Source organism: Notothenia coriiceps, unplaced genomic scaffold, assembly GCF_000735185.1.
Source record: "Notothenia coriiceps isolate Sejong01 unplaced genomic scaffold, NC01 NC01_scaffold00031444, whole genome shotgun sequence".
Taxonomy (NCBI): domain Eukaryota; kingdom Metazoa; phylum Chordata; class Actinopteri; order Perciformes; family Nototheniidae; genus Notothenia; species Notothenia coriiceps.
This window is the reverse complement of record NW_011364145.1, coordinates 69,459-97,217: the sequence shown is the minus strand read 5'-3', so window position 1 is coordinate 97,217 and position 27,759 is coordinate 69,459. Positions and strand designations below refer to the sequence as shown.

General features: G+C 39.7%; 3 protein-coding genes and 1 long non-coding RNA gene across 6 annotated transcripts; 2 read left to right on the top strand and 2 right to left on the bottom strand.

Moving 5' to 3' along the window:
* Positions 1-311: 311 nt before the first annotated feature.
* On the top strand, positions 312-10,113 carry dixdc1a (DIX domain containing 1a). 3 transcript variants are annotated; one of them, XM_010787857.1, is made up of 16 exons: positions 312-644; positions 745-922; positions 4,081-4,238; positions 4,352-4,497; positions 5,942-6,031; positions 6,283-6,336; positions 6,436-6,486; positions 6,744-6,848; positions 6,971-7,024; positions 7,119-7,208; positions 7,809-7,886; positions 8,307-8,468; positions 8,569-8,635; positions 8,827-8,935; positions 9,182-9,290; positions 9,523-10,113. In XM_010787857.1, exons 2-16 carry the CDS (start codon positions 900-902, stop codon positions 9,604-9,606), a joined length of 1,380 nt encoding a protein of 459 aa, XP_010786159.1. In that variant the 5' UTR covers positions 312-644; positions 745-899; the 3' UTR covers positions 9,607-10,113. The 3 variants fall into 3 exon arrangements, with proteins under 3 accessions (XP_010786159.1, XP_010786158.1, XP_010786160.1); XM_010787856.1 differs by having other exon boundaries at positions 7,116-7,208; XM_010787858.1 differs by lacking the exon at positions 9,523-10,113 and having other exon boundaries at positions 7,116-7,208; positions 9,155-9,237.
* A 702-nt stretch (positions 10,114-10,815) lies between these two features.
* pih1d2 (PIH1 domain containing 2) lies at positions 10,816-13,596 on the bottom strand. The gene is made up of 5 exons (XM_010787854.1): positions 13,213-13,596; positions 12,123-12,243; positions 11,797-12,027; positions 11,386-11,660; positions 10,816-11,229 (listed from the first exon to the last, which is right to left on the bottom strand). The coding sequence occupies exons 1-5, from the start codon at positions 13,387-13,389 to the stop codon at positions 11,092-11,094; spliced, it is 942 nt and encodes a 313-aa protein (XP_010786156.1). The 5' UTR covers positions 13,390-13,596; the 3' UTR covers positions 10,816-11,091.
* On the top strand, positions 13,309-16,343 carry LOC104959949 (uncharacterized). The gene is made up of 3 exons (XR_799939.1): positions 13,309-13,395; positions 14,554-14,698; positions 16,263-16,343. It is a non-coding gene; the product is annotated as an uncharacterized lncRNA (long non-coding RNA).
* Positions 13,697-19,581, bottom strand: tmprss5 (transmembrane serine protease 5). Its single transcript, XM_010787855.1, has 13 exons — positions 19,336-19,581; positions 18,401-18,539; positions 18,006-18,086; positions 17,516-17,629; positions 17,086-17,227; positions 16,758-16,871; positions 16,616-16,659; positions 16,308-16,470; positions 15,980-16,164; positions 15,083-15,181; positions 14,824-14,966; positions 14,538-14,690; positions 13,697-13,886 (listed from the first exon to the last, which is right to left on the bottom strand). Exons 1-13 carry the CDS (start codon positions 19,336-19,338, stop codon positions 13,878-13,880), a joined length of 1,389 nt encoding a protein of 462 aa, XP_010786157.1. The 5' UTR covers positions 19,339-19,581; the 3' UTR covers positions 13,697-13,877.
* Between the last annotated feature and the right edge of the window lie 8,178 nt (positions 19,582-27,759).

Genomic DNA, 27,759 nt, shown 5'->3' with positions numbered 1-27,759 from the left:
TTTTCTGTTTGTGTTTTTCCCCATACTTCCTCTGACTGTGTAAATATATCATTAACCTCTGACATGTTTCGGCATGCGTGGTATGTTGTTGTTGTTGTTATGCAAGCTTGTGATTTGGTTGAATCAAACAAAAACACAGATTATAATTTATCTTTGTCGATCCACACGCTCTCATTTTAGTTGCAGGGAAATACAGTAAACACAAAAAGAGAAAGGAGTGAGAAGCAGAAAAATATCTCTCCTCCTTGTGAAAGGAGAGAGCAGTGAGGAAAGAAGGGAGGAGGAATGAGAGAGAGAGGGGGGAGGGTAAACACACCCAGACAGAGCCATGTCTGACATCCACTCTGACTGAAAGAAGGAAGGACTGATACAAAGCCAGTGCGTCCGAGCAGAAGAGAAAAAGGGGAAGGAGAGAGGGAGGAGAATGCAAAAAAGACCGGCAGAGAAAAAAGGCTAAAAAGATGCACAAGAGCTGCATCAGTCCTCGTCTGCAAAGAACAAAAAACATTGTGTTCGTGAATGGGAGCTGGTGAGCTCAGGCACAGGGCGAGTGCCATGAGAAACCAGGCAGACTTCAGTCTCTGCTGTTGCTGAGCACCCTCTCTCCTTCTGTCTCTCTTACTGCCAGCTAGGACTGAGCCTAGGTATGATAGACAGGCTTCTGGGTATGATTTGGAGCTTTGTTTTTTTAGGGATATGCTGATGGCTGGCTTTAAACGTGCTGTTATTTCTGATTGAACACAGTGTGCGACGTGGAGACGCCTCTGATCGCCTGCTTCCAGGGCTGCTCCCCTCCCTGCTGTCTGAGCCTGTTTGGGCTATGGTCCTGACTGAGAAGCAGAGCATCACCCAGATGCGGGGCTGCAACTGTATGGGAGGTTAAGCCAGTAAACACCAGCATGGGAGCCAAACAGATGAAATGGTAAGAGCAGTTTTTTATTATAGCATTATGTCAACCCAGGGTGCTGTTTTTGTCTACCGAGTGCATCCGTAGCAGAGATATAAATACAGCAGGCCTATATTCAAGAGGATATACATCATGGCAATACTCTTATCAGCATGCTGGATCAGGCTTAATGCTAGTAATGCATTTCACCATTGCAATATGACTTTGCTAGCTTAACTCTGCAGGTTATTGTTCACTGTGTTTACGGTGCAGTAGGTGTGTCCCTGTCTCTCAGAGCTGGGCTGCTATTGCCTAGCAACCACTATGTGACTACCATTACCAGCTCTTCCATCTCATGATCAGGATGGAGGTCATACATTTCAAATTGTATTCAAATGACAATTACAATACAGTCTCACTTATGAAAATATGTTTTAAAGCCAGCATCCTTGCCTGGATTTGGTACAATTACAAGACGAGATGCAGTTCAGTATTAACTCTAGGACATCCCAATAGGGATCTGGCCTCTGTAAACAGTTCACAAGACAAAATTGACAAGACTTGAGAGGATCATTTAGGAAATAAACAAATATTTAAGCATTTCAATGTAAAATACAAAACGGTATGTTATCCCAGTTACAGTACAATGTGGGAAGAGTGCACATTTAAAGTCTAAGACAATCTTAACATATGTTGGGATTCAAAATATATACAATGCCAAACTCAGGTTTAGAAGATAATTAAAATATAAACAGGTTAACAAAACAGATCAGTCTAGGGGGGGTTCCATTCAGATAACAGTATTAGATCTAAAGTGAAGTAGTGCAACAGTACATGGTTAAAACAGATGTTCATGATTATGCTTTTGATATTGTACTTAATGTCCCATTATGTCCCCTGAGTCAGTTGTAATGATAATAAAAATTAGTAGTCGACTTGAGACGTTAATCCAGAGAGAAAAGGAGAGAGGGGGGATAATAACGGAAATATACCTTTTGGATACTCCAAAAGTTATTGAAAATGAAACCACTCTAAATGTTTGGAAGGTGAGTGTCTCTTTGATGAAACTGATAATGATTAATAGCATCTAGAATGTAACCAGAGGCCCAAAGAGAACATTGATTTGGATTTATGGAGGAAATATAGTTGGGAGGAAAATATAGGGGAGTTAGAAGTAACATACAAACCTCTGAAATGGTATGAAGGAGATGTAATAAGTCAAATAAAGTACTGCAAACCTGCACTTCAATACAGTGGTGTAGCAAATGTACTTAGTAACTTTCCACCACTGCTGATCAGATAATCTGTTGCACTGAAGCTCATCTCCTGCAAATCCCAGTGCGTAATCCTTGGTTTGCCCGTATGTTCCAAATCTTTATTTGTGTTTTATTTCGGTGTAGCAAACGACAGCGGGCGACTAAAGGACACTTTTTAGTTTATTGAACTGCTGCCTGCCGACACAATGATAGAGGGTATCTTGATAATGTCATCGTTTGCAATGACAACATTAGTTGAAGGCAACTGCTTTGATCCCCTTTCCAGAAACACTTAGGGATAATCACAGCAGCATCTGATAAGAAGCTCAGTTCATTTTCTTTTTATGTGAGTGGATGCAATTACTCTTTCTGAAGAGTGGGAAGGACTGAACAATCAGTGGTTTCTCAGTGTGGTGACATTCTGGTCTACAATCCATTTAGTTCAAGATTGAAATGTCTCATCAACCTTTGGATGAACTTCCATCAAATGTAAGAAAGATATCCAGAGAGACAGATATGTGAGACGAAGAATCATAATAACTTTTGTCAGCCATTGACTTTCCCTCCAGTGCCACCATGAGGTTGACATTTTTGTTTTCATTTGTGACATTTCTTATCCACTGCTGGTTTGGCGTGTCAATTAAAAATGATATCTAACGCCATCAACAGGTCTTTTTATTTCTTGGTCTAATACTATTGATTTTTCACCAAATACCTTCAAAAAATTCCAACAGCTCTACTTTGTGTTATGTGCTATTAGCACATGTTGGCATGCTAACAGTCCAAACTTGCATTGTCATCGTAAGCATTTAGTGTGCTGAGATTAGCTCACAGTACAGCCTAACAAAGCCGCTTAATCTTGTTCTGAGTTTGTTTGGTGGCTCAGAGGCAGAACTTAGGTGCACAATTTAATAAACATTCACAGCAACGTGTGCACAATTATTCTATAAAGAGGCAGCGTTTATGCTAGAGTGACAGATAATACACGTGTTACGGGTTTACTGTCTGTTGTGGTATTAGCTTGTGCTGAGTAATACTATTGGATAAGCAGAAAATCTCATCAGCTACAATCTAAATCTCTACATATGTATAATGGGAAGAACATGTTCTTCCTAACTGAGCAAATGCAATCCCTCAGGACATGCTTTGGTGTTTAAACACAGTTTTATCCCACAGTTAAGTCCACAGTTATTTTTTCCCTCTCAGATTTTCTTGGCCTCAGGGACATGAATTGTGATGGGTCTTTATGCCTTCTCTCAAGCATAGAGTTAAGATCTATTTCTGCAGACGCAGGCTTGCTTTCCCATGAAGACACAGAGTGGAAAACGAAAGGAATCCCATGTTAAAGGAGCATGCATAATGCCATAGGTCACAGGTCACAGTAGCTGTAACCTATTTCTGAAACAGAGCATTGAAGATGACAGCCTGCTTTTACCTCAGGCTGCTGAAGATGCTCTCAGAAAACACAAATGCATAAAAGCTGCAAGAAAACCAGCTGCTCAGAGACCATAAGGAATATGGTTTTGAAAAGATGGCCAAAGGGTTAGCAAACTATGTAAAGAATGTCCTGTGGGAAATATTATAGAGTTGAACCACTCTGTCCCCGCTGGGTATTTTTTCTGATCAGGATTCCATCCTGTTCTGTCATTATTTGCACGTATTCTGTGATACACTGTATTCTTACGGGCATTGCACGTTGAAAATGTGATTAACTCACATGTTTATGCTCTTTGGGGAGTTATTAAAGGGTATATCTCCATTTTATGTTTCTGGGTTTATTTATTGCTATTCATTTGGCAGAGATGCAAACACACACACACACACACACACACACACACACACACACACACACACACACACACACACACACACACACACACACACACACACACACACACACACACACTCATTCCTTCCCGTGCCCACCATCTGTTTCAGCCTGAGCTCAGCCAGCCCTGCTCACTCCCCCAAAGAGGAGTATGTTATCACCCAGTGCGCTGACACCCCTAAAGAAGAAGCACTCCATGATCAGTCTGAGGACCAAGGCGAACCTTGGGATGACAAATCTGAGCTGACAGAGAAGAAATATGTCACAGGTCGGTTGGCTGCACATCAACTCTTTCAGAGCAAGATGCGTTGCAATGAATCCCAACAAAGAAAAAGAATAGCTCCATAGCCTCATCTCCCCTCTAACTCTCTTCCCTTCCAGAGGATGTGTCGCTGTGTGGACTGTGTCCCTCCCTCGGGCACAATGTGCAGGAGGAAGAGAAATCCTGGGAGGAGCAGCTGGACGCCCACCAGGAGCAGCTGGAGAAGGAGATGCAGGAGGCCAGGAGGATGGTGTTCCGCCTACAGGTAAGTCCCGGTGATGACAAACCACTACTCCTTTGATATGAACACATTGACAGAAGGCACACAGACTACAGATGCCCCATAAGAAGGTAACAGCTCAAATATAGCACAAAGAGATTCTAGCCACGTACAGACTTCTGATCCTCTGCCCACATGTTCAAAATAGATCAAATACATTTGAGAAAAACGGATACAATAATAAAAATACTTTGAAATAAGGAAGAAAGAAACACCTGATTTGCCCTCAGCTCTATCGAAACATATGAGATAGGACTCGTAACATTTGTGTTAAAGTTTCTACTTGGGGTTCATGAAGGCATTCGTTGATCACAAGATTGATCCTCCAGACCTCTATTTGTCCATTTTTATTGACACTATTTATAATCTCTCAACTGCTGGTCAGGCTGAAAATATAATCTCTATTCTTCCACTGTAAAATCAATACAAAGCTGGTCCACTATTAGCACATGTGTGCAAAGTAATCTCTGTGATAGTGATGATTGATCCAGTGGCTACATGCCTCTAATGCAGTGAAAACAATAAATGGGAATCTCCAGGGATGGCAAATATTGGATTTACAGTAGTTAATTAATAATATTGGATAACATACTTTTATTTTGAAAGTACTTCATATTAGTTGCATATTAAAGGTTAAAATATGGTCATTTAATCTAACTTATTTATTTATTTCTCAGGGACAGTGCACAGAATTTAGCAACATTTTTTATGTGCAACAATTTGAACATTATATTAATTATACAGTGTTTTTATTATTTCTTTATTAATAGATAATAATTTTTCTCAACATACAGTATATATTTGAACATTAAATAATAGGTGGTATGCACTCATTATATTTTTATAAAACTGTGCAGTTCTCATAGACAAATAGACTTCATAAAGAAAACCGAACCAGTCAAATAAAAAAAACCTATATTGATGGACAATACATTTCCATTATAATGCAAAGTCTTTCTTTTCTTACTGGGATCCACATTTGAAAAAGTAGAACACATATTTTACATTCTAAACCCTTTTTAGCTAGACCTCTAAATCAACTAAGAATTTCCAAGTATTTCAAATGAATGAAGTGAAACAAACATTGTAGCTCTTAGAAATAGACCCTCAGGCATCCTGGATACACCACATTGCACTTTGATTATGTTTGTGTCTGCACCTGTACTTTATACTGTACAGTATATGTGGGTTAGTTGCAGTGTGTGTTTACCCTTTCAGGCTTTTCATTATCCTTTAAATTTGATACGGTTTAGTCCAGTTTAATTCTCCGACTTTATTAGTGGGAATAGTAAACTTGTTGTGCAGCCAAGTATTAGAGTCTAAACTGCTGTAATACAGAAATAAATGATGCTCCCCTGCCATGGTTAGTTACATTTGACTGCTTACAGGCTTTTACTTTATAATTTTATATTGTCTGTTTTGCCCTCAGTCGTTGCTGCTCCATGGCTCCCTCCCAGAAGAGGACCAGGATGGATCTGTGAGCATGGGAGACAGCCGGGCTAGCGCTGAACAGCAGCTGGTACAGTGCCCTCTCTCTGCTAACTCGAGAAACCAACACTTGCTCGCCTCTCTCTCTGTGTGAAGTGTCAGTGTCAGCCCTTCTGTTGTGATGATGTTTGCAACCATCACTCCTCTCCAGAGTGGAGACTGTAGAGCACAATTGAATCTCTCTGATCTGCTAGCCCTCTGTCGTGCAGGCCCACTGCCTCCTCATAGGTTTTGACATTTTTCCTTTCTCTAATTACGCTCTCATACCCTCTCCCTTTGAAGGTCCTAATCCGCAGTCGTCTGGACCAAAGTGTGGAGGAAGGCCTTGATCTCAAGGTACAGTGAGTAAATGCAATTAGGTTTAATATAGATGAGCTGCCATACAAGAAAAGAATGCCTTTCTCTGATGCCATTGTTCATTTGTGTGGCTCTCAGAGGGAACTCTTGAGAAACAAACAGGAGGCACGCCACCTTCAGGCCATCAAGGTAAACCTCTTACATTATGTTCACCTCTGTGTGCAAGTTAAATCTCATAAGAAAATATAATTAAATACATTCCACTGTTGTGCTATCCTACACTGAGGATTCTGCAGTTTCTATTACAAACATTTTTATATACTCTTCACTTTTTATAAGACAATAAAGTTTGGAGAAGGGTATGCTGTAGTTGAGGCAGGTGGATGCTGTGTATCTGTATTCAGGTCTCTTATGGACGTTTCTTTGATCTCCCTCTCTCTCATTAGGATGCTCTGCAGCAGCGCCTGGCAGTGCAGGAGGACGCTGTGCTGCAGCTAAAGCAGGAGCTGCTGAGGTGCAACATGGCCAAAGATCAGCTGGAAGGGGAAAATGTGAGACAAGTGATGATTTCCGTTTGACACGATAAAATGTTTGACTTGCTTAACCTGTGGAGGCAGGTTTATGAGAGAGCAACATAACGCTCTATATCAAGCCGATTTATTTCTGTTTGCAGGCGGAGCTCAAACACAAATTGAGTGACCGGAACAAATTGCTTGGTGAATATGAGGTATCATCTTTTATTATTCACACTTCAGTGCATTCTTTGGATGGATACATTCATATGCAGACTTATGACATCCATCTTTCTTTTCACATAGCAGCAGCTCGGTAGGAAAGACAGAGTACTGCAGCAGCAGCAGCAGAAGCTTGATGACGCCCAACATAAAGCAAACGAAGTCAGCCATGGACGGGTAGGGATCCAGATCTGATTTTTAACAATATAAAGTAATATATCAATTCAAATATTAATTTCAATCTGGTTAAGTACAAAAGTAAAAAAAAAAAAATCAAAAAGCTTAACTATATGTGGATTTTATGGATATTATTTATCATAATAAAAAATGTAATGCTCAATGATTTCTCCAATCCAACCCTCTGGCACAGCCCCGAGCCTGTGGGGTTTTTACTGAATATATAAATATTTTCAAAGGGGTGAGAAATATGTTTTTAAAATGTCCTATTTGCAGTATGTTTTTATCAAATGTATGCATTTGTTTGGGACTATTTCCAGCCGTAGAATTACACTTGGTGAGGATTTAAAGTGATGAAGAAACATGTCACTCACTGCAACAGAAGCTTATTGATGTGTTTAAATAGCATTGTGTCCAACAATAGGGGATTAAAAGGTAAAGCACAGGGGAATAAGGTTTATCAGGCTTTGGCTACGCTGGTAAGATACTGATCTTATCATGGCATTTGTTGAACCTTATTATGAAAAATTACCAGCTTCATCCTTGAAAATCCGCCAGCCTTAATTACATATTTACATGTATTGTTGTTTATTTTTGCAGTCATTCAGGAGTGAAAGCGATGGTTACAGTAACTCCGTGGTTTCTACATCTCCTGCAGTATTCCAACACACTTCCCCAGTACGTATGCTTTTTTATAGCGGTCTTTATTTTAATACTATCAATTGCTGTTTATTTTTGTCAATGGTGGTTATTGTATCAAAGCTCATTTCTAGTAGAAAAAGAAAAAATATAAGAAAAATGAAGTCAGAATGTTGTCTTTGTCTAAATGATAAGATATTCCTATCAAAATAATAAGGTACAAGGTTAACATGATAACGTAATAAGTCAATATTTTGACGCACAGGATCTACTAAAACAAAATTGAAAAGCTAAAGGTCATACATTTCACAGTCTCTGAACTTTTAATTATTAAAATATGAGACTTGTTATGCATTTTTTTTTTTTCGCAGTGGTAAATGTCTTCCAGACTTGTTGCCTTAATATGAAAATCGAAACCTTGCAGAAAGTGTTTAACCATAAAGAAGCTGTTTGTCACAGGGGGAGGAGCTGCAGCTGGTCCGAGAGGCCCTGCGTAGTCTGAGGGACGGTTTCTCTGGCCATGACCCCCAACACCACACGCTGGACACGTTGGAGCAGGGGGTGAGCAGCCTCATGGACCGGGTACACACTCTGGACAACCAGCGCAGACAGGACCGAGGGGTACTTACTCACACACACCATGTCGGAGAAAATCTTAACGCATCTGTCACCTAATGAGTGAGTCGACAACAAATCATGCTTACCATGGCTCTTCTTCCAGGAGGAATTTAAGTCCCCGGGACGCAGAGCCACCTCGACAGAGCGGGATTCCTGGCCGCAGAGCTCAAGTGAGACAAACAGAATCCTTGTTGTTTGTTTGGGATTTGTCATCCTCTGCAACACCTCAACTCTGTTGTAATCAAATTGTGCCATGCAATTACTCTGCTATTTATGGAGTGGGCATGATTGGCTGTGAGGCGAGAGCCATTTCAGACTGGTTGTGAAAAACAGCATTTGTTGTGTTTGTGATTATTTCCAGAAATGGCGCACTCACACAGCAGCCCGGGACTGGACACCGCCATCTCCACTAAAGTGCTCTACTTCACTGATCGCTCGCTCACTCCGTTTTTGATTAACATCCCAAAAAGGTGAGAAGAAACAAACAATTTATAACAGGTTTATGTTACGTTGTTGTTTTTTTCCCCTCACTGTAGCATGCATGCATTTTAAGCAAATTGCTGTGTTCACCGAGGACACATGGCTTAATCCAGGCATGACTTGATCTACATATAGATGCTTCAGAATCTTTGCTGTAAAATGTAAATCCTTGTCAAGCTTAATGTCCATGTGGGTGTATATGTGCATAGATCATGACTGACAGTGCGCTTTCACAGGCTGGGTGAAGTGACACTGCGAGACTTCAAGGCCGCGGTGGACAGACAAGGCAGTTTCAGATATCACTTCAAGGCCCTCGACCCGGAGTTTGGCACCGTGAAAGAGGAGGTAGGCGTGGGAGGAAAATTATAGCCTCTACTTCTTTTCACATCAACGTCAGCAGGCAAATATAAAATGGCAGTTATAGAGTAAGATATGCTAATAATAGCCGCGGCTGTGCTATACTTCAAATAACACTGCAGGGGGACTGAGTAGTCATTCTCACTTTCAATCCAGACCTTTGCTCGTTGTAGATGTGAGTGGTTCTTAGATATGTAAATGATGGATGTTGGCGCTTCAGGTATTCCAGGACGGAGCAGTCGTGCCGGGCTGGGAAGGGAAGATTGTAGCGTGGGTGGAGGAGGACCACGGAGAGAAAAGGTAGAGCCAAAAGCCACAGAACACCACTACAAACCTCAGTTGTTGCCACTGGACCAGGATCTCACTGAGAGCACTTGTGATGCCATAATAGAGAATACTAATAATACAATTAACTTGGACCAATGGGTTTAACACCAGTACGATACCATGTTTTAAATGTGAATGTTTCATATGAATAATCTGTTCTTTGACATTTAGTACCACTTTTTTTTATTTTGAAGGTATGAATATTATACATTTTTGCAGTTTCTAAATGAATTTGTAAGACTAAAAATGTATGGTCATGTAAGTGATGTGATCCATGAATATTTAATATAAAAGATTGCTTTTTTTGAATTTACAAATAACACATCAGGACCGGTGCTCTTAAAAGCTGTAAACGTGCATAATATGCAAACCTTAAAATAAAAATGTTTACTGACATTTTCCACACGTTCCAGATTGCCAAATAGTGATGTTGATGTTCTGCATCAATTTTGATGTTTTAATAAACATGAATTATTGCAGCATGGATAATTTTGTTGTCAATTATTTAACGTGCCTAGAGTAATTATATTGTACTCCAGCTCAAAGCCATTATACACCTACACTTATACACCCACACATTAAAAACAAAAGCAATAGATTGTAATTAATGTCAATTAATTGTTGGGGGTTAAAAATGACGCTTGCTGCTGTGTATCAACCCACACAGCACAGGACAAAGTGACACATTCAGCAATTATTGTTTTCATCTCAGTCTTTTATAAAAGTGTGTGGCAGATTGGTTGTGTTGTCAGCATAACCTTTCAGCAGGACTGAAATGGAAGTACTGTGGACAATATATCTATTTCTTTCTGCACTGATGTAACAGGAAAATGATCTAGCATCTAAGAGTAAGCCATTCTGAAGCTGAAATCCTCCATGGGTTTAAATTGGATCAGTGGACCAATAGAGTTATTTAAATACACACATTGAATAATTCAAAAACTATCATGCTGTAACACATCTTAATCTGATAATATGATATTCATGTGTTTTAAATATATTTCTAAAATGTAAAATTGAACTATAGATACTATTTTTTTTTATCTGTGAAAGCCAGATTCTTTTATCTATCTCAGTAAAAAGTATTTTTGATTCCTCCTAAAAATATTAAGAGAAGTACAAAATAAGGACAAATTGGCAAATCCCAGAAATTCACAAGTAGAACGAAACAAAAACAAATCATGGATAAAAATATGAGAGGGCTTTTATTTGTATATATCGTTTCCTGCACAAAGCCAGATGGATTTGGAACAGATCAGTTTACAGGGGAGCTGTCTATTGTTTTGAGGTTTTTCAGGCTTTTCAGATTGCATACTGTAGCATGAATTCAGCTTGTTTGGGTTATTTGGTTTGAGGTAATCTCAATATCAGAATGCATTCCTAGCTTCACAGTTTCTTCTGCCCATTTCCAGCACTACTCACCTCTTCTCTTCATTATTAGTTTCACTATTTAGTCAAATTGTCATAAAAAAACATCCACTCTCAAAGTTAGCGTTCGATTCTTCTTATTAAAAATGGCCGATGCAGTGTCTTCAATAACAGGTTTGGGGAGTTCTAGAAGCAAATAGTAGACATCCTCCACCTCCAGTAAGACGTCGTCCTGTAGACAAATAAAATCACCGCTCAGTTTTACTCACAAAAGTAGAACGATAACCGCAATGTATTTACGTTATATTAATGACAACCCACTACGCACTGACACGCATTGGATTTTAAAGTTGTTCATAACTGTTCAAAGGAGTGTGTAACCGGTTACCTTGGAGATTGTCAGCTGACACTCGGACATGGAGCAAACCTTTGGCAGATCCAATGTGATCTCCATGCTGCGAGCAACCCCTTCCTTATCTGTCTTCACCTCGAGCTGGTACTCAGGCTTCTGAGGCTGCACAAATGTGGTGGAGATGACCTGGATCAAATCCATATTTATTTGCTCTGCAGGTCTGAAGTCAATTTGGGCTCCAGAGTCCTGGTGTTGTTTCTCTGAGCGTAGAGCAGTTATTTGCTGCAGGAGGTCAGCTGGGGTCTGACTGGCTGTAAAAAGAACATGATAGATTATTAGGAACTTTGGTAGAAGGTGAAAGATAATACACCTGCAGCGGCAAAGAAAAATAGATCCACAATAAAAGGGCTTGTGGCGGCTTATTGGGTATAAAACGTTCTGCCCTACCTGTGTCTGTTTTACTGGAGGTGTAAGGCCACTGCCGAAACCCAAGGCGGCGGTGCAAGTCTTCTGGGTTACTCTTTGGGCTACAGCTGACGACAGTGTACTCCTGAGATAACCTCATCCCATGATGCTGCTGGGCAAAGCTCAGGGTCAGCATGTACACTTCTGTTTTGTCTTTCTTACTTTCCTGTAGCACTGCAGGGTTAAATGCCACATCCAACACAGTGCAGATGCCTGGAAAAAGAAAAACTATAATGTATTTTTTTTTCTTTCTAGCGAATTCGATTCGGTAGCTTGTGATGCTGCACAACTTTGACTTTTACTCTGACCTTCATTCTGGTCTGTTTCCAGTTTTCCTGCACACACAGGTAAAGGCCTGCTGGGATCCTGAGGTGCAGGCACACGTTTCCAGCTGCATATGTTGATGTACAGTGACCCTTTCTTTGGCTCCTGTTGAGAACACAGATGTAACACCTGTCAATACACACCCTATCTCTAAACTAAAACACACACAGGGGTGGCAGCTTTTCTATTAAGGGATAAAAAGTAGAGTAGAAGCAATGTTCACAAGGGAAAAGTCCATTCCCGTTTTTTAAGCTAAAATAATGCAAATAATTACCAGTTAAGCTTCGGCACAAATATTATTTGTCAGTTTGTTCTCAATCTTGTGACAGTAAAGTGAATAGTTTTGGGTGTGATACTGTTGGTTGAACAGAACAATCCATTTGGAGATGCTTAAATGGGCTATGGGAGTTTGTGATGGCCCCCTTCACTATTTTGTTTATTTGAAGATTAGCCTACTCAATAAATGAAAAAATAATTGTTTAATCTTATCTAGTAATTTTTTGATTATATAGTTTAAGCTATTTTAGATAGACAGGTGCAGTAGATGATACACACTGACCTTATTGAGCATTGTCACAGTGGACACACATTCACTTACAAAAAAAAGTGTAACTTAGTAAAAGCAATACTTTTTTCTGTCAATGCCAGGCATTACACCAAATGATGTGACCATTATATTCTGTGTCCTTTTCACATATAGGGTAGGCCTACTGCTAAAATGTTGATTGAAACAAGTTGCCAGCAATAGTACAAGTCATAATCAAGGAGAAACTAAACTTATCGTTTTCCTTAATAAAAAGTTGAAAGGCACAGATGCGTTTTGGAAAGAAAGGAATACATTCATGTTTAAAGCGTCAGCTGTGGCTTTTTATTTGGGTCATTTAATTTGGTTCCACACCTGTGATATAGCTCACTTACCTGGTTGGCACGGGTCTATTATTAATGAGAAACACCTGTGCTTTCCCTGCTGTGACGCACTGTTTGTCGTCACAGAGCATTTTACATTGCAGGTTTGGTAGTTAAATTTATCTTGTGACCGTTCATTTTTAAGCTAATGCAAACGACGTAACTTACCAGCATTTCAGTGCGAATACAGGAGTCTAGCTCAGGCGGTGCACTGAATCCAGCTCCTTCTTTCATCTGCTTCTCTATCAACTCGCGGTATGCTGCGGGGTCATTTTGAGAAAGATCATCCAGGATGGACCAGAACTGGTTGACTTGCTGTAAAACATCCCCTGTGCTGCCAGACATCTTGAGGTGACTAACTTTGGAGTTAGCAAACACTAATGTTGAGGCTAGCAAGCCACTAAAGGTAGCAAATATTTGAATTTAGAACAAATAGCTTGTCTACAGTATAATATATTAGTTGTGCTATTAAATTAGGCTCCAAATGTGAAACAAAGATAAATAAAACACACTTTGGTTAGTTCAAGTCTGCCAAAAGTCTAACGTGTCTTAGCTAATGTTGTTAGTTGCTATGGAAACTGGTTACTCAGAAGCCGCCTGGTGGTCAGAGGCAGAGTTGCAGCTCAGTAATCACATCGGACACAGTTTAATAAGAGGCATAATTTATATTCAATACATACAAAAATTAACGTAAATATGCATAATGTCTTTTGATTGTCTTAATGTGTACATAATACAACGGACATTTAAAGTAAAAGTATCAACTCTGTTTTTCAAATGTCTCAAACATCAACAGCATCCTTTGCTTCTTCTTTCTGAGCCTCCCTCAGCCCTCAGTAAGTCTGCAAAAACAAAGAGTCATTATAAGCAAGCGGTTTATTAACTGTACTTATATAGTTTACTGTTATTTTCTAGATGCCAATACTACAGTATCTCAATGCTGGCGGTGTATACAATTGATTATTGAGTGATATGACTTGAGTGGAGTATAATAACAAATATCCTAATTTATTAAGCAAAAATAGCATTTTGAAAACTCCAATTCAAGTAAAAGTCCAGCATTAAGTACAATTAGTAATAGAAGCATCCTCAGCAATGTAGTATCAACATTAAATGTACTTATGTGTCACCAAATGAAGGGGAATATTCTTATATCTGATGTGGGCCTACTGCTACTACTGAGCTGCAATGATTAGTTGATTAACCAATTAGTTGATAAACAAAAGCAATATATTATTATTCAACAATTAGTTTCTTAATGTATTACCTTACCAAATAATAATGTTGAACATTTGCCAGTTCCAGCTTCCTAAATTAAATGATTCTCTTATTTTTCGTTTGTCTTGGTAGTTAAATGGGCATCTTTGTTGGTAAAAAAAAAAAGCAAGAAGCATTTTGACAATGTCACCTTGGACACTAGGACACTTCTAGACTAATTAATTTGTTGAGGAAATAATTTGCAGATTATTCGCACATCTAAAAAGCCTGTTTACCTCAATCATGTCGTAGATCCAGCCCAAGAATTCAGCAACGTTGGTGTAAACCCCTGGATGGTTGGGCTCAGCACAGCCTGTCCCCCAGCTGACGACCCCTACCAGCCTCCATACATTTTCATCCTGGCAAACCAGAGGACCCCCACTGTCCCCCTGGAGAGGTAGACACAAACACTAAACTCACCCAGCTTTCATCATGCCAGGGTTTTACCGTAAACAAGTCACATAAAAGAGGATGAATCTTTAAAACGCCTCTGCAAGCCAGTCTTCAAAACATAACTCTGACCTGGCATGCATCCACTTTTCCCTCTGTGTATCCTGCACAAAGCATCCGTGGTGTGATCTCTCCATTGTACATGCAGGAGCTGTTGCAGTTCTTTGTGCTTATTATGGGAACAGGCGCCTCTTTCAGGGTGTCAGGTGAGTGAACTGAGTGAGAAGACACAGGTTTAATGCTGCTCTGTCAATACACCTGGCACACTGTCATCATGTGTGAATTAGACTTGCAGCAGATGTAAATTATTTTTAGAGCAGTACTGCCTCACCACCGTCAGGCTGTGTGTATCCCCATCCAGAGATCCAGCACTGTGTTCCTCCTGGAAGATCATAGTCGTACTGAGGCAAGCAGACGGGCCCAATTGTATCTGGTGTCAGAATAATTTACATAATTATTCTGACAGGCTGGAACATGATAACTTGGTTTATGATTTTTGTATTCAGATATGTTTTGTAGTTGTAATGGCTTTTTATTCAACACTGTTTGAGAGACCAGACTGGATTTATTTCCCCCTGATGGGGTTTTGTCTTGTAATAGGCTCCCTCAAGTCTCCCTTTACTGCGAATATGTTTGGGTACACAAGCCATTGTTAAATAGGTCCCATAAGTCTTCCTCAACTTGAAATACTATTTTTCTCATGTTGTCGCTTCCCTTGGTTATGCAGAATGATGAATGTGCAGAGTTTTGACACTCGAAGGCTGTTGTATCCACTCCATGGGGAAAGTTTCTCTGTGCTCACCTTAAATCTCATTTAAAAAAACTTGTACAGACAGGAGAGATTTCATAATATGGAAGCCGATCGTTGTCCAATATGCAATTCACAGGAATGTGGTGTGAAAACTTCAGGCCTCCAGTACACTTAAACTGTAAATAGATTCTCAGTGAAGTAGTAGACATCTTGTCAAGTGGTTAAACTTTGGAAAGTACAAACATTTGCACATTCATTGATTCTGGATTTTTAAATGAGGAAGGAGTAGATCTAATACTTTTTTTTTTCGAGATAATTGATACCCTTTTATGGTTCAATAGAGGCTTGTTTTCGGAAATTTGTCAGGATAAGAAAATAAACAGTAAACTGAGGTCGAAGCATTGACATTTTGTTGTGTGTTTGAAGCACCGCTATCTCTTTTGTGTTCAAAGGTTTCAAAGAGCTTCACAGACTGACCTGAGAAATTTAAAGGTGTCCGCAGTTTCAGAAGTGCTATATCACTGTCGTGGCTCCTGTGGTTATAGTTCTTATTATAAATGATCTTCTCCACCGCATATCCTGTGTGCTGAGCCATTTTCGCAGAGCTGCGGGTGACAATACCAGCATAGACCACCCAGCTGGACACCTGAGGTAGCCTGTAGCTAACATTTGAGAAAAGAAGCAAGGAAGAAGACACTGATAAGAACCGTCGTGTGTCCAGTGAGGCGCAGCTGCTAATGACTGATTATTCTCCTTCTAGTCCGTAGCCCCGGCCCTTTAAGTGCTGGAAGGTCAGCTGTCTTACTTGTGCACACAATGGGCAGCTGTGACTACCCATTGACTGGTGATGATGGAGCCTCCGCAGGTGTGACGGTTGCTGTAGTAGAGGCTGACCTGCCAGGGCCACCTGCCCAGCGTGGCCTCGACCCCCCCGATTATCCTGGGCAGCTTCGCTCTTGTCCCACACTCTAAACAGAGATCCATTCATCAAGGAGTTGGATTGGTCAGAAAGCACAACAGCAAATGGCAGCATTCACAAGCTTTATTTTTATAATGGAACTTCGGGGTGTTGGATTTAAAATCACACAAAAAGAGTTAGGTTAATTTGCTCACCGAAACATTGCAAAGCGATAACCTTCCCTGTGATGCAGTTCCCCCTAAATGAAAATAAATTGTGTAACTAATGATGCATCATTCTTATGCAGTAGCTTTCTGCTTCATTACCAGTATGATGTCCTCAGACAAATTGCCTTACCTGAATTCCCACATATTTTCCAGATTGCTCTTGTGCTCCGAGGTAATTTGTATAAAGCCATCAGTAAAGTTTGGCCCGATATCAGTTAGATTCACTCCTTTATGCTTGGTCAGTCTGGTAAGAGAACATATGCAAAAATGGTGGGAATGAGTGTTCAGATCATTCAGACTCATTGAGGCAAATTTGCAAATGGGGTATTGGAAAATCATAAATAAGCTGGGACTTCAACCTTGGCATAGCCGGCTTGGATTAAAACTATAAGTTAATGAGTGAGAGCTGCAGTCCCAATCAGTGTTAAGGGTGTACGATTATGTCCAAAGTGAAAAACCTCAAATGGCCGAGCTGTCTGCAGACCAGCGTTCCCAGTGAAGAGTTCCACCTCTCGTAGCACACTGGCAGCCAGGTGGGCAGCTTCCCCAGCTGGATCTCCAGCAGGGAGTTCTCCGGGCTGATTCTGTAAAACACTGAACCTGATTGATTGAAAATCCCTCCAGAGACAAGCTCTCAGGCAACAGTAATGAACGAGCGTGTTTTATAAGTGGGGGATGATTAGGAAAAACACAAGTATCTATGCTAATACAGTCAAGGAGATCGTTATGAGTGATGTTTTCATGTCAGTCAATGGGCCTGTCTCAAGAGTGAACAACAAGATGACGTTATTGATTGATAATTTCACAGCTATTAAACAAAAAATCAAAGCAGCCAGCACACATTCTGCAGTGTTTAATTCATGGATGAAAAGGGGAGGAAACACAGACCTTTCCTGGGGTCAGAGATAGAAATATCTTCGGTTACGTTGCAGAAAGACGTCTCCTTTGTGTCCCCAAGTCCCACTGGACTTTGGGAGTAGGAAGGCTTCAGCAGAAGTTTGACTAGATGAAGATGTAGGTAATTAGACTTTTAATAAGCCACTGACAGAACAAACATGAAGTGTATTGTTTCGACTAAATGTTAACGGATGTTCTGAATTAGAACCTCAGAACAGACATTCATTCGAAAAAACATTTGCTAGTTTTAAAAGCCTCTCAAATAAGAGAAGGTGTTGCTTCCCCTTCAACTACAATCTTTTAAGATCATTTTAGTTGCACCTTCATATACACATTTTCAGTCCTGTCAAATGCTGATAATAAACGCCCTTAAAAATCTGCCAAGCTCTGAAGCTTGAATAGCTGTTACAAGACATGTTGTACTTTTTTCCTGGTTACAGTTAAGCTAATTTACTGATTCTATCTCAGCACAAGGACTCACCTAGAAACCAGACACCTACAGCCAAGCCTCCCAAGAGTCCGACAGCACACACCGCCGCCAGCAGCCTCACTAGCCTCTGAGCTGTAAAGAAACAATTAAGACCTTTCATGATGCCTGCTAAACCTGAGAGAAATAACTAAATGTCAACGGTTACATTCAGTATATAGAACATTAACAAACAGGACTAGATTATTGATAAGCTAAATTCTATACTGCACAACACTTAAGAGTTGAAAAGCAAATCTATACTGTGACATTTCAATCCAAAAGCTTTATTTCTTATCAATGAAGTGTAAAGGATTGTATTCAGTGTCTTTTGTTTTGTTTTTGTACTGGTGATGCACGACTGCTGTTGTAGACTGTCGCCCATCAGCAGGTGCACCACTGGAGCTTACCGTGAGTCGTCGGGTGAATCCCTTTCAACCAGCCCTGCACTCCCTTGGGCTCCGTCACTCCTGCAGCTTTCTCTGAATGGAAGGGATGGCTGACAGCTGCCGGGTTCTCAATCACTGATAATGTGTCTCCATCAAAACTCTAAAACAAGTCAAGTTAGCCAGTCAGACCTGATAACAGCTTGTTTTGTTAAAGTTTTTTGCAAATCTGCTTACTTGTAAAATAAACTACCCGCTGAACATCTGCTCCTCAGACACAGTGCACTTGACTCTGTCAGATTTAATTAGGAGTTAAGTAAACATGAATATTATCAAGACTGCGCAATCCGGATGTATGAAGTCAGAGCTATAGGTGTGTTTACTAGATCTCCTCAACATGCATGATAGCAATTAGCATGTTAAAGTCTTTGGATGTCTGTTTTGAGTCTTTTACACATGCTACACAATACTTGTTATCAAAAAAAGCTGTTTCTCTCTGGAGTGAGAGTGTTTTGGTTGCGATTACTCCTCAACGAGCAGCTGTTTCTAAAAGCAACATATTGAGAGTATTACGGTAATTATAAAAAAACTCTTCATCGACGTGAGATGCAGACTTGGTATTATCATGTTACAGTACAAAATCCTCCTAAATAAAAGCTACACCATCTGCTCTCTTGTATTAACTCTAGGGTGTAGCTACACATATCATTTTACATTTGGAATTAGCATTAGTTTCTTATAATGCAAATGAACACTTGACACATTCCATGCAGCTGTGTCATTATAGGATGAACCTGAATCATTTCAAAATAAACCAGTGACAGGAACATGTGTGATACAAGTTTGAAGTTAACGCTACATCAGCAGCTGTTACTGTACATTGTGATGGTGAAAGTAAAGAGGTGTCAGGATTGCATTAGACAGATGGAGCAAGTGAATATTTAGTCTCCCTTTCTTACCATGTTTTCCTGTCGTATAGTCCTGAGGAAAAGGCAGCGGTGTCCGTGCTCATCTGCAGGCCTGAGCTGGAGGTAGAGAGCTGTGTCCCTCTCGTAGTGGATGCACCATTTAACAGAATGCAACTCTGGATTTTCCCTTCACAAAGAGACAATGAGGTCAGCAGTGGAGCAGAGAATGAGGCTGTTGTACGTCCAGGGGGGGTCACGGGGCCTGTTGAAGCAGGCTGAACCGGGTCTTTGTAGGGGGGGGGAGCATCTCCAGAGATACCTCCAAGCTTAACTATTGATAGGACACCGGGTGTTGCTAGGTTACCCTTTTTACCCATGCCAAAAGATTGGCCATTTGCACCTGAGACATTTTATTACCTGACAGTTTGTAGGTTCGGCGAAAAGGTCATTATTGCAGATTGTTGAAAGTCTCATATCATGTCAATCCCCGTCATTTGGAATCCAAAGCTATCATCTCTCAACACTCAGAAACAAAATGAATGTTTTCTGTCTGCTCGCTGACAGATGAGACTTTCTCTCTCTCCACTGCTCGCAGTCATACGCTTTCAATATTCCTTTTCTGCATTCAAAATGTCATCTTTGTTTTAAGTGCTATGAAAAAGGAAGCGTGAGTGGCAGCATAAAGCAATCATTAACTCTAAGAATAGTAAGAATAATTAATAACTGAGATGTGCTCTTTGAAAAAGGTGAGAGGCTTATTCAAGGGAGATCAAAGCCTGTGTTCACGTCGCCTCTCAGACGAATTATTGATATATTCAAATTAAATTAAATGAATTATTTAGGCCAGGTTAAATAATATGTAATACAAAGGTTGTTTATGTATCTCCTATATGCATGGCGCGGGATGAGTCAGAGTCCAGGTGATGGGAAAAAATGCCAGGAAGAAAATTCCTCCTTGTCCAACTGTCAAGGCCAAATCTGAGAAATGGCTCAGATCTGTTCCACTCATGTAACAGGTGCCATGGAAATATTTGGAAATCAAACATGGAGAAATGACCAATGCACGTGAAAGAGCAGCATCTGAAATGAGTAACACTAGGGTTTGTGAAGTTTATAATGTTTGATAATCTTAGCAATGGGCTCAATTGTTCTTCTGCAGAAGCAAAATGAAGAGCATCGACAACACAGCTGCATCTCTTCCTGGGACTTGTTGTCTCCCTCTTCTGGTGAAATGTATTCTCCCAGAGAGTCAAAAGTGGTTCACAGAGCTGCCATTCACTTTGTTAGAAATCAATGGGCAAAGAATAAGAGCATTTTCATTCAAGGACATGCATGTAAGGTTCTTCTATCAAATGATTATTTTTATCCTCCATCAAAATGTTTTGACGTTTAATATATAGTCCCAGATATGAAGAATGTGCCTTGGCTAAGTATTTTAGTCACACAAGAAGTTAATGTTGTGTATTTATCCTTTTGTAGATATTCTTTAACACTGTTTTTCAGTATTATAACAGTAATCTATAATTGTCTGGTCCTTACTTTTTGTGGTTGCTTATGAATATAAAAAGTATTTTCTCAGTGTAGGAGTTACACCTGTAGCTTAAGAGTAAATTCAGTCTAATCCAGTCCTGCAACACACAGTCGTTTTTGTGACGCTGTTCTTTTTTTTATAGTTCTAAAAAGACTTGCCTTATTTTGAAGACATTTATCAAGCAATGTTCTCTATTAGTTTCTAATAACGTAATGTAATGATATAGTCTGCAGTTGATTGAACAAAGCAATTTGCAGCTAAGCAATTTGAAGATGTCAACTGTAACTCTTTGGAAACTGTGCAGGACAATTTTCATGATTTTCTGACATCTAAGAACAAAAATTATATAAATCAATATTTAACGTATTACTTGATAATTAAAATAATCAGTACTTGCTACAGCCCTATTCATACTTGGATGTTTTATTTCTAATATTAAATTATCTAAATGGGGTGGGCAAAATAACAAAAAATACTCATTATAGCACAGTATAAATTAACCGCACCAAAATCCTCTAAAATGATCATGAAGTTGAAACTACAGTCGATAAACACTACTAAAACTGGACATATTGGGGAACACTTAAAACATCTCAAGCGAGTGTGTCGTGTGTATGTGTGAGTTTGTGTGTGTGTTTGTGTTGGTTTGGGAAGGGAGGCATGTTGGAGGGGGGAGGGGAGGTTTGGTCAGTGTTTGTTTGTTTTGAAAAAATGAGTGGGGATGAAGTATTATTTGGTACCATCTCATTTGGGTCAGGTTTGGGTCAGCTTAAATGTAATGTTATTTTACCCTCACTCATCCTGTTAAAGAAAACAAAGTATTAAAAAAAAAAGATAAAAGATAAACACTATAAAACACAAAAATGATAGTGAGAGCACCATATATCACTTGATATTATATACAACTGCCACAAAGATATCAAAGCCAATAAACGTTCACTCAAGTTAATAAATTGAGTCACTGACAAGACAGAAAATATGAACATAAGCTATTATAACTATCTTTGGTGAGGAATCTAAATTTCATGAGAAAAGCCCTCCAACAACAACAATAACAGTCTGTCACCTTGGTGTCACAGACGCCCCATAGGCACTGCATTCATTCATTTATTCATGGAGCACAGTCCACTGTGGAAAGGCTGGCTGCAGCCCAGTTTGGAGCTGCTTCCATCCCTCCTCACAGGGGAAGCTCTCCCTGTTTGCTGTACTGAGATCTGATCAGCTCCGCTCTTATCTCAGCCATTTGTCTGTGTGCCTGTCTCAGTGTCCAGACCTTGAACATCAGATGCAGTCTCTCCATCCCGGCTCTGAAATCCCACAGTAGGGTAGAACCGAGCAGAAGGGAGGGAAGCTTCTTTTCAAAGTTAGGGCAACATTTGCCTCAAAGGCTTTTTGACACAGTCCAGCCCACCAAGCCATTCAAACCTGACTCATTAATGTGTGGGCTGTCAGGAGAGTTGTGCGGAGGCTGCCATTAAGGCTTGGGCCCACAGTTAGAGGGCAAAGTGGAGCATGTTAAAGGCACCATCAAAATGCAATTGTGTTGTCTGACAGAGCACCACCGCACAATCACACACGTTTGAGTACACCTATTAAAACCACCCGTCAAATTCCAAATGTCTAGGCCTAAAATGTTAGTTTTAAAGATCACCTATTATGCAAAATCCACTTTTTCCTGTCTTTTATACACATGTGTCCCCTCTGTGTAAAGAGAGTCTGAAAGTTTCATTAAAAAACATTGGCTCACTTTTTGTCCTGATCCATTTATATTAAAACCTGTCTGAAAATGAGCTGATCAGATTTTGGCCACTTTATGATGTCATAACAATTTTTTTGGCTTGTGTAACCATTAGCCAATAACCAACCAAGGTAACCCCCCACCCACCTTATCACCTGAATCTCCTCCTAGAGCACCATTGTGTTCTTTTTAACCAAATATCTCTCGGAGCGGCGTGGGGAGTGGCTCCTTATTTTCATCTAAAGTAATAGACAGAGAATCAGCACTTTTGAAACTGCGCTGAAACAGAGGGGATTATGGGATGCTACAATGCACGATCTGTTTGGTATTTGGAGGCCAAACACTTCAGAGACATGTTTTGTATATATCTGAGACCTTAAATAAAGTCATGAAAGTATAACAGTATAATAGGGGACCTTTAAACTAAACTAAAATGTGACTTTTCTACTGAATGTTATCTGAAATCACTCCTATCGTTATATGAATTAAGCTACATTCAGCAGCCAGTTAGCTAAGCATAATAACCTGGTTGTGTCCATACTGTACGTAACAACATCTGCCTACCATTACCTCTTACGCTCACTGATAAACATGTTATATTAGGTTCTCTCATTACAATAACATAAGTGAAAAATACAAAAGTGTTGTTTCAAGGGGGATTTTGAGTTATTTCACATAAGACAGAGCCTGTGGTTCTTGCCTTAATGCTGAATTATAACTGGCTCCAGCTTCTAATGCAACATACAGATTAACAAATTGTCAACAACAAAAGAAAATAAGTGTATTTCATAAAATGCCTGAACTATTTATTCAACCCTGTTGAATAAATACAAGGGGATATTGTTTCTGGCTTATGATAAAGATGAAAAGATCACAACTTCTACATTTTCAGGTAAAAGATGGAACCATTAAACAATTGATTAATATGTCAGGCGATTGACAAGTGATGAAAGGCAAATTGTAAACGTTTTCTTATATAAAAGCATGGTTGAATCTGTAATAGTCGTGAACAGAACCATCAATTGGTCTTTATGTTCACACACATACTCAGTATACATACATTGTAATGTGAACAAGATAATGATATCTTCAGAGTATTGGTCACACTATACAAACAGCTGTGAGTGAAATGTAAATATTGATCTAAACTCCTCTATAATGTGGATAGAATGCATCACAAATGTATAGGGTCAAGAACTAATGAACAAACCTTTATTTGTGCAAAAGCATGGCTGAGGTTTTTCGCAATGTCATGATGACATATAATTTGTTCAATATGCGAAAGCTGTCAAGGTCATGATGCAGCACAGGGTGATGATGGAGACCACTAATCTATGGCCCCAACACACACACACACACACACACACACACACACACACACACACACACACACACACACACACACACACACACACACACACACACACACACACACACACACACACGCACACACACGCACACGCACGCACACACACAAACACAGTACATCTCACACCTCGTGCTCAGAGGTGGGAAGTTGTGGAGTACAAATACTTTGTTACTGTAATTTTTATGGTATCAGTACTTTCTGACAACTTTTTACTTTTACTTCTTACATTTTTAACACAAATAGCTGCACTTTTTACTTCTTATATTTTCAAAAGAGGCTCGTTACTTTAGTTTTAGTTAACCTTCCTGTGCAGCAATCATGCTACCTGCTGGTAAAACTACTGAATCACAACTGTAAATAATATTAAAGGTGAGTGCATACCAGTGTCATGAGTTATACCTGAGTCACTGCTGCTTAAACACTTGACCCTATAAGACCACACATATATTACATTGGACACCTAAGGAAAGTTAATAGAGTAAACTAAATATAAAAATCATAAAAGAACAGCTGAACAATGATATCCATTATTTTGTATGACAAAAGAAAACATGGTGCTAATTATTTCCCCTCACTCTGCACAGGCTGGTAGCTGTGGTAGCATAGTGCTCCCTGGTGGTAGACTGTTAGACTTCCATTTAAAATATGCTTTTATTATTTTTGGTGTAAATATTCAGCGTGTAAATCAATTCCTTTTTTTTTAGATACATTTTCCTTTTTTTAAATGTTAAAGGTTGCTGTTTTGAGGTCAGGTTTTATTGAAAGTTGGAGAGAAAATCTCTGAGAGGAACAGTCATTTAGAGAGATCCCATGTTGGGCCGTTTGTGGCCTTCGTAGTCTTTGACAACATTTAATGTGGACATTTCAGTGTGTGCAACATATTGTAATTAAATAACAATATACTTATGACAGGTCTAAGCGTGAGGGTGGCCTCAGCATAGTGGCTAAATGCTAAGCAGTTGTGTCAGTATTGAAAGTGGCAGGATGAATAAATAGCTGTCATGTATATGTTTGTGTCTTGTCTTGTAGAGGCTAATGATAGTGAGGGTGGGTAAGAGCAGGGCTGCTCCCCACCAGATGGCGGGTAATGTGGTTTGGTTTAGCTGCCCACCACGCTCACTCTAATTAAACAGAGAAGATTACATTAACACTGGCTCCAACTCAATCTGCTCCTCCACTGAGCGTGGCGTTGCACTGAAGGCGGGAGGGGGGAGGTCACAGAGGTGATCGTAGTTTGCATAGTCAAAATTACACATTTGCAAAAATAAATTCATTTCTTAAAGGTCCCCTATTATACTGTTCATCAATATATTATAGGTCTCAGATATATACAAAACGTGTCTCTGAAATGTTTGGCTCCAAATACCAAACAGATCATTGTAGCATCCCATAATCCCCTCTGTTTCAGCCCTGTTTCAAAAGTGCTGATTCTCTGTCTGTTACTTTAGATGAAAATAAGGAGCCCCTCCACACGCCCCTCTGAGAGATATTTGGTTAAAAAGAACACAATGGTGCTCTAGGAGGAGATTCAGGTGATAAGGTGGGAGGGGGGGGGTTACCTTGGTTGGTGATTGGCTAATGGTTACACAAGCCAACAAATTGTTATGACATCATAAAGTGGACATGTTTTTATATAAAGGGATCAGGAGAAAAAGAGAGAGAAACTTTTTCCCTGAAACGTTCAGAATCTCTTTACACAGGTTTATGTATAAAATACATGAAAAAGTGGATTCTGCATAATAGGTGACCTTTAAGAGAATAACACTCGGAGAAACTCAGAAATAAATGCTTCAGTTCAGACGATTGGATCAACTAGAAAAAAAGTCCAAAAGCTTTTACAATAATTTCCCCAACTGCTGTTGACTCCTTGAGCAAGCCACTCAACCCCCACCTGCTCTGTTTTTGAGTTCAGTGGTCAACAACATCTGACACTGGATCTACATAAAGCTCTCAGGTAATGACGCAGTTGTAAAATCGTGCAAATGTGGAGAAATATTGTAGGTAACCGTTCAAAACTAAATGGATAATTTGGTGTACAATTGACCAAAGCCAAACAATAACGGTTCTTATTAGAGGAAATGGAACAGGGTTGTCTCTTGTGAAATGTTTCGATCAGCAGCTGAACTGACTGATGAGGCAGATGTCTGTGAGATCTGTTGGCAAATAATGTAATAATGTTTCTTTTCAACATAAATGATTTAAAAGATCTGTAGAGTTAAATGTATTCAATATTTCACAAGTAACAGCAAAAGAGTATAGTATACAAGCAACATAGTTTAATGTAGGAATCAGATTTACTCTTCTATTTAAAAAACATGCAACCCCATGACAAACAGTTTGGCAGGTCTCAACCCCAAAGGTCGAAAAACCATTACACTTCAGTGAGCAATTCAACATGCAGCATATTGACAATGTTGACGCTGTTTTCCAGTAGAAAAATGAATGGAGTCTTGTTGTAGGTCATTATAATCAGTCTTAAGTAACATGAGTCTGTGGCCAAATTAGCTGTAAACACAGAGCCCTTGAAAACAAACGTGTAAACAACACTGTTAAAACTGCAGGCTGGAATTTTGCTGACCTGGTTGAAATAATATAGCTAGAAAATGGATTACATAATAAAACATTCACAGCGCACTCAGAGGCTACTTTATGGTAACATGGAGACGATAGAAAAAGGAAATCAGAGGAATACTTTGAATCAGCACGATAACCTGTTAAATCTCTAATGCATTAGGCAAACAAAACTCAACATTAAAAAGATGTACAGTAAAAGCTGCCAGCACCTGAGTTTAGTAAGAGGTCTCAGTTTCACTGTGGCAGGCCTGATGTTCTGATACTTAGTGCCTTCACATCTGGGATAAAACACATGCCAGCTGTGGCTCTGGCAAAGGGCCATCAGAGGTCACCACGGAGCCTGGAGTGACTCCAGCTGTTTGCACGTCGTCCAGATGACACATAAACTCTATAAACAGCTTGAGACGGCGAAGGTTTGTGGCAGAAGCCAATAAAGCGTTAAGAAGGATCAGCTCATTGTCTCTGTCCACATGATGGGCAGGGCTAGAGCCGCGCTGTAAAAGTGAAGTGTTCAGGCTGAGGAGCTGGACCAATGTGTGCAGTACCCTGTGGTGTACTTCTTCCTATTTATGGAGAGTCAGAAGCTCATCTGGTTTAAAATAAAAAATAACAAAGTCTTCCCAATATTCAATAAACGGTATTGCATGAACACCACATGTTGTAGCCTGAATCACAAGGAAAGCCTTAACAGTTTATTGAATTCAATACATAGTTTTATGGTATAGTATAGTTTGACTTGTGTTGTTTTAAAGGTATTATACAGTTTTTCATCTCAAAACATCTCTTTGAAGTGTTTGGCCTCGATGGTGATCTAGGAGGAGATTCAGGTGATAAGGTGGGGGGGGGTTACCTTGGTTGGTGATTGGCTAATGGTTACACAATCCAGAAAATCGTTATGACATCATAAAGTGGCCAAAATCTGATCAGCTCATTTTTAGACAGGTTGTCATATAAATGGATCAGGACAAAAAGAGAGCGAAGGTTTTTTCCTGAAACTTTCAGAATCTCTTTACATAGAGGGGACACATGTTTATGTATAAAATACATGAAAAAGAGGATTTTGCATAATAGGACCTCTTTAAATTATATTTTCTTTGGGAAACCTTTATGTTATACTCATGTCATTTATAAATGAGACAATGGTCATCAACATCATCAGGGAGAGTGATGAGTGTGCATGCGGATGGAGTTTGAACAGCTTGTCTTCTGGTGTGATACCTGTGGAGGAGAACAGCTGACTTGGCGAGGAGCCCCCCCCCCCCC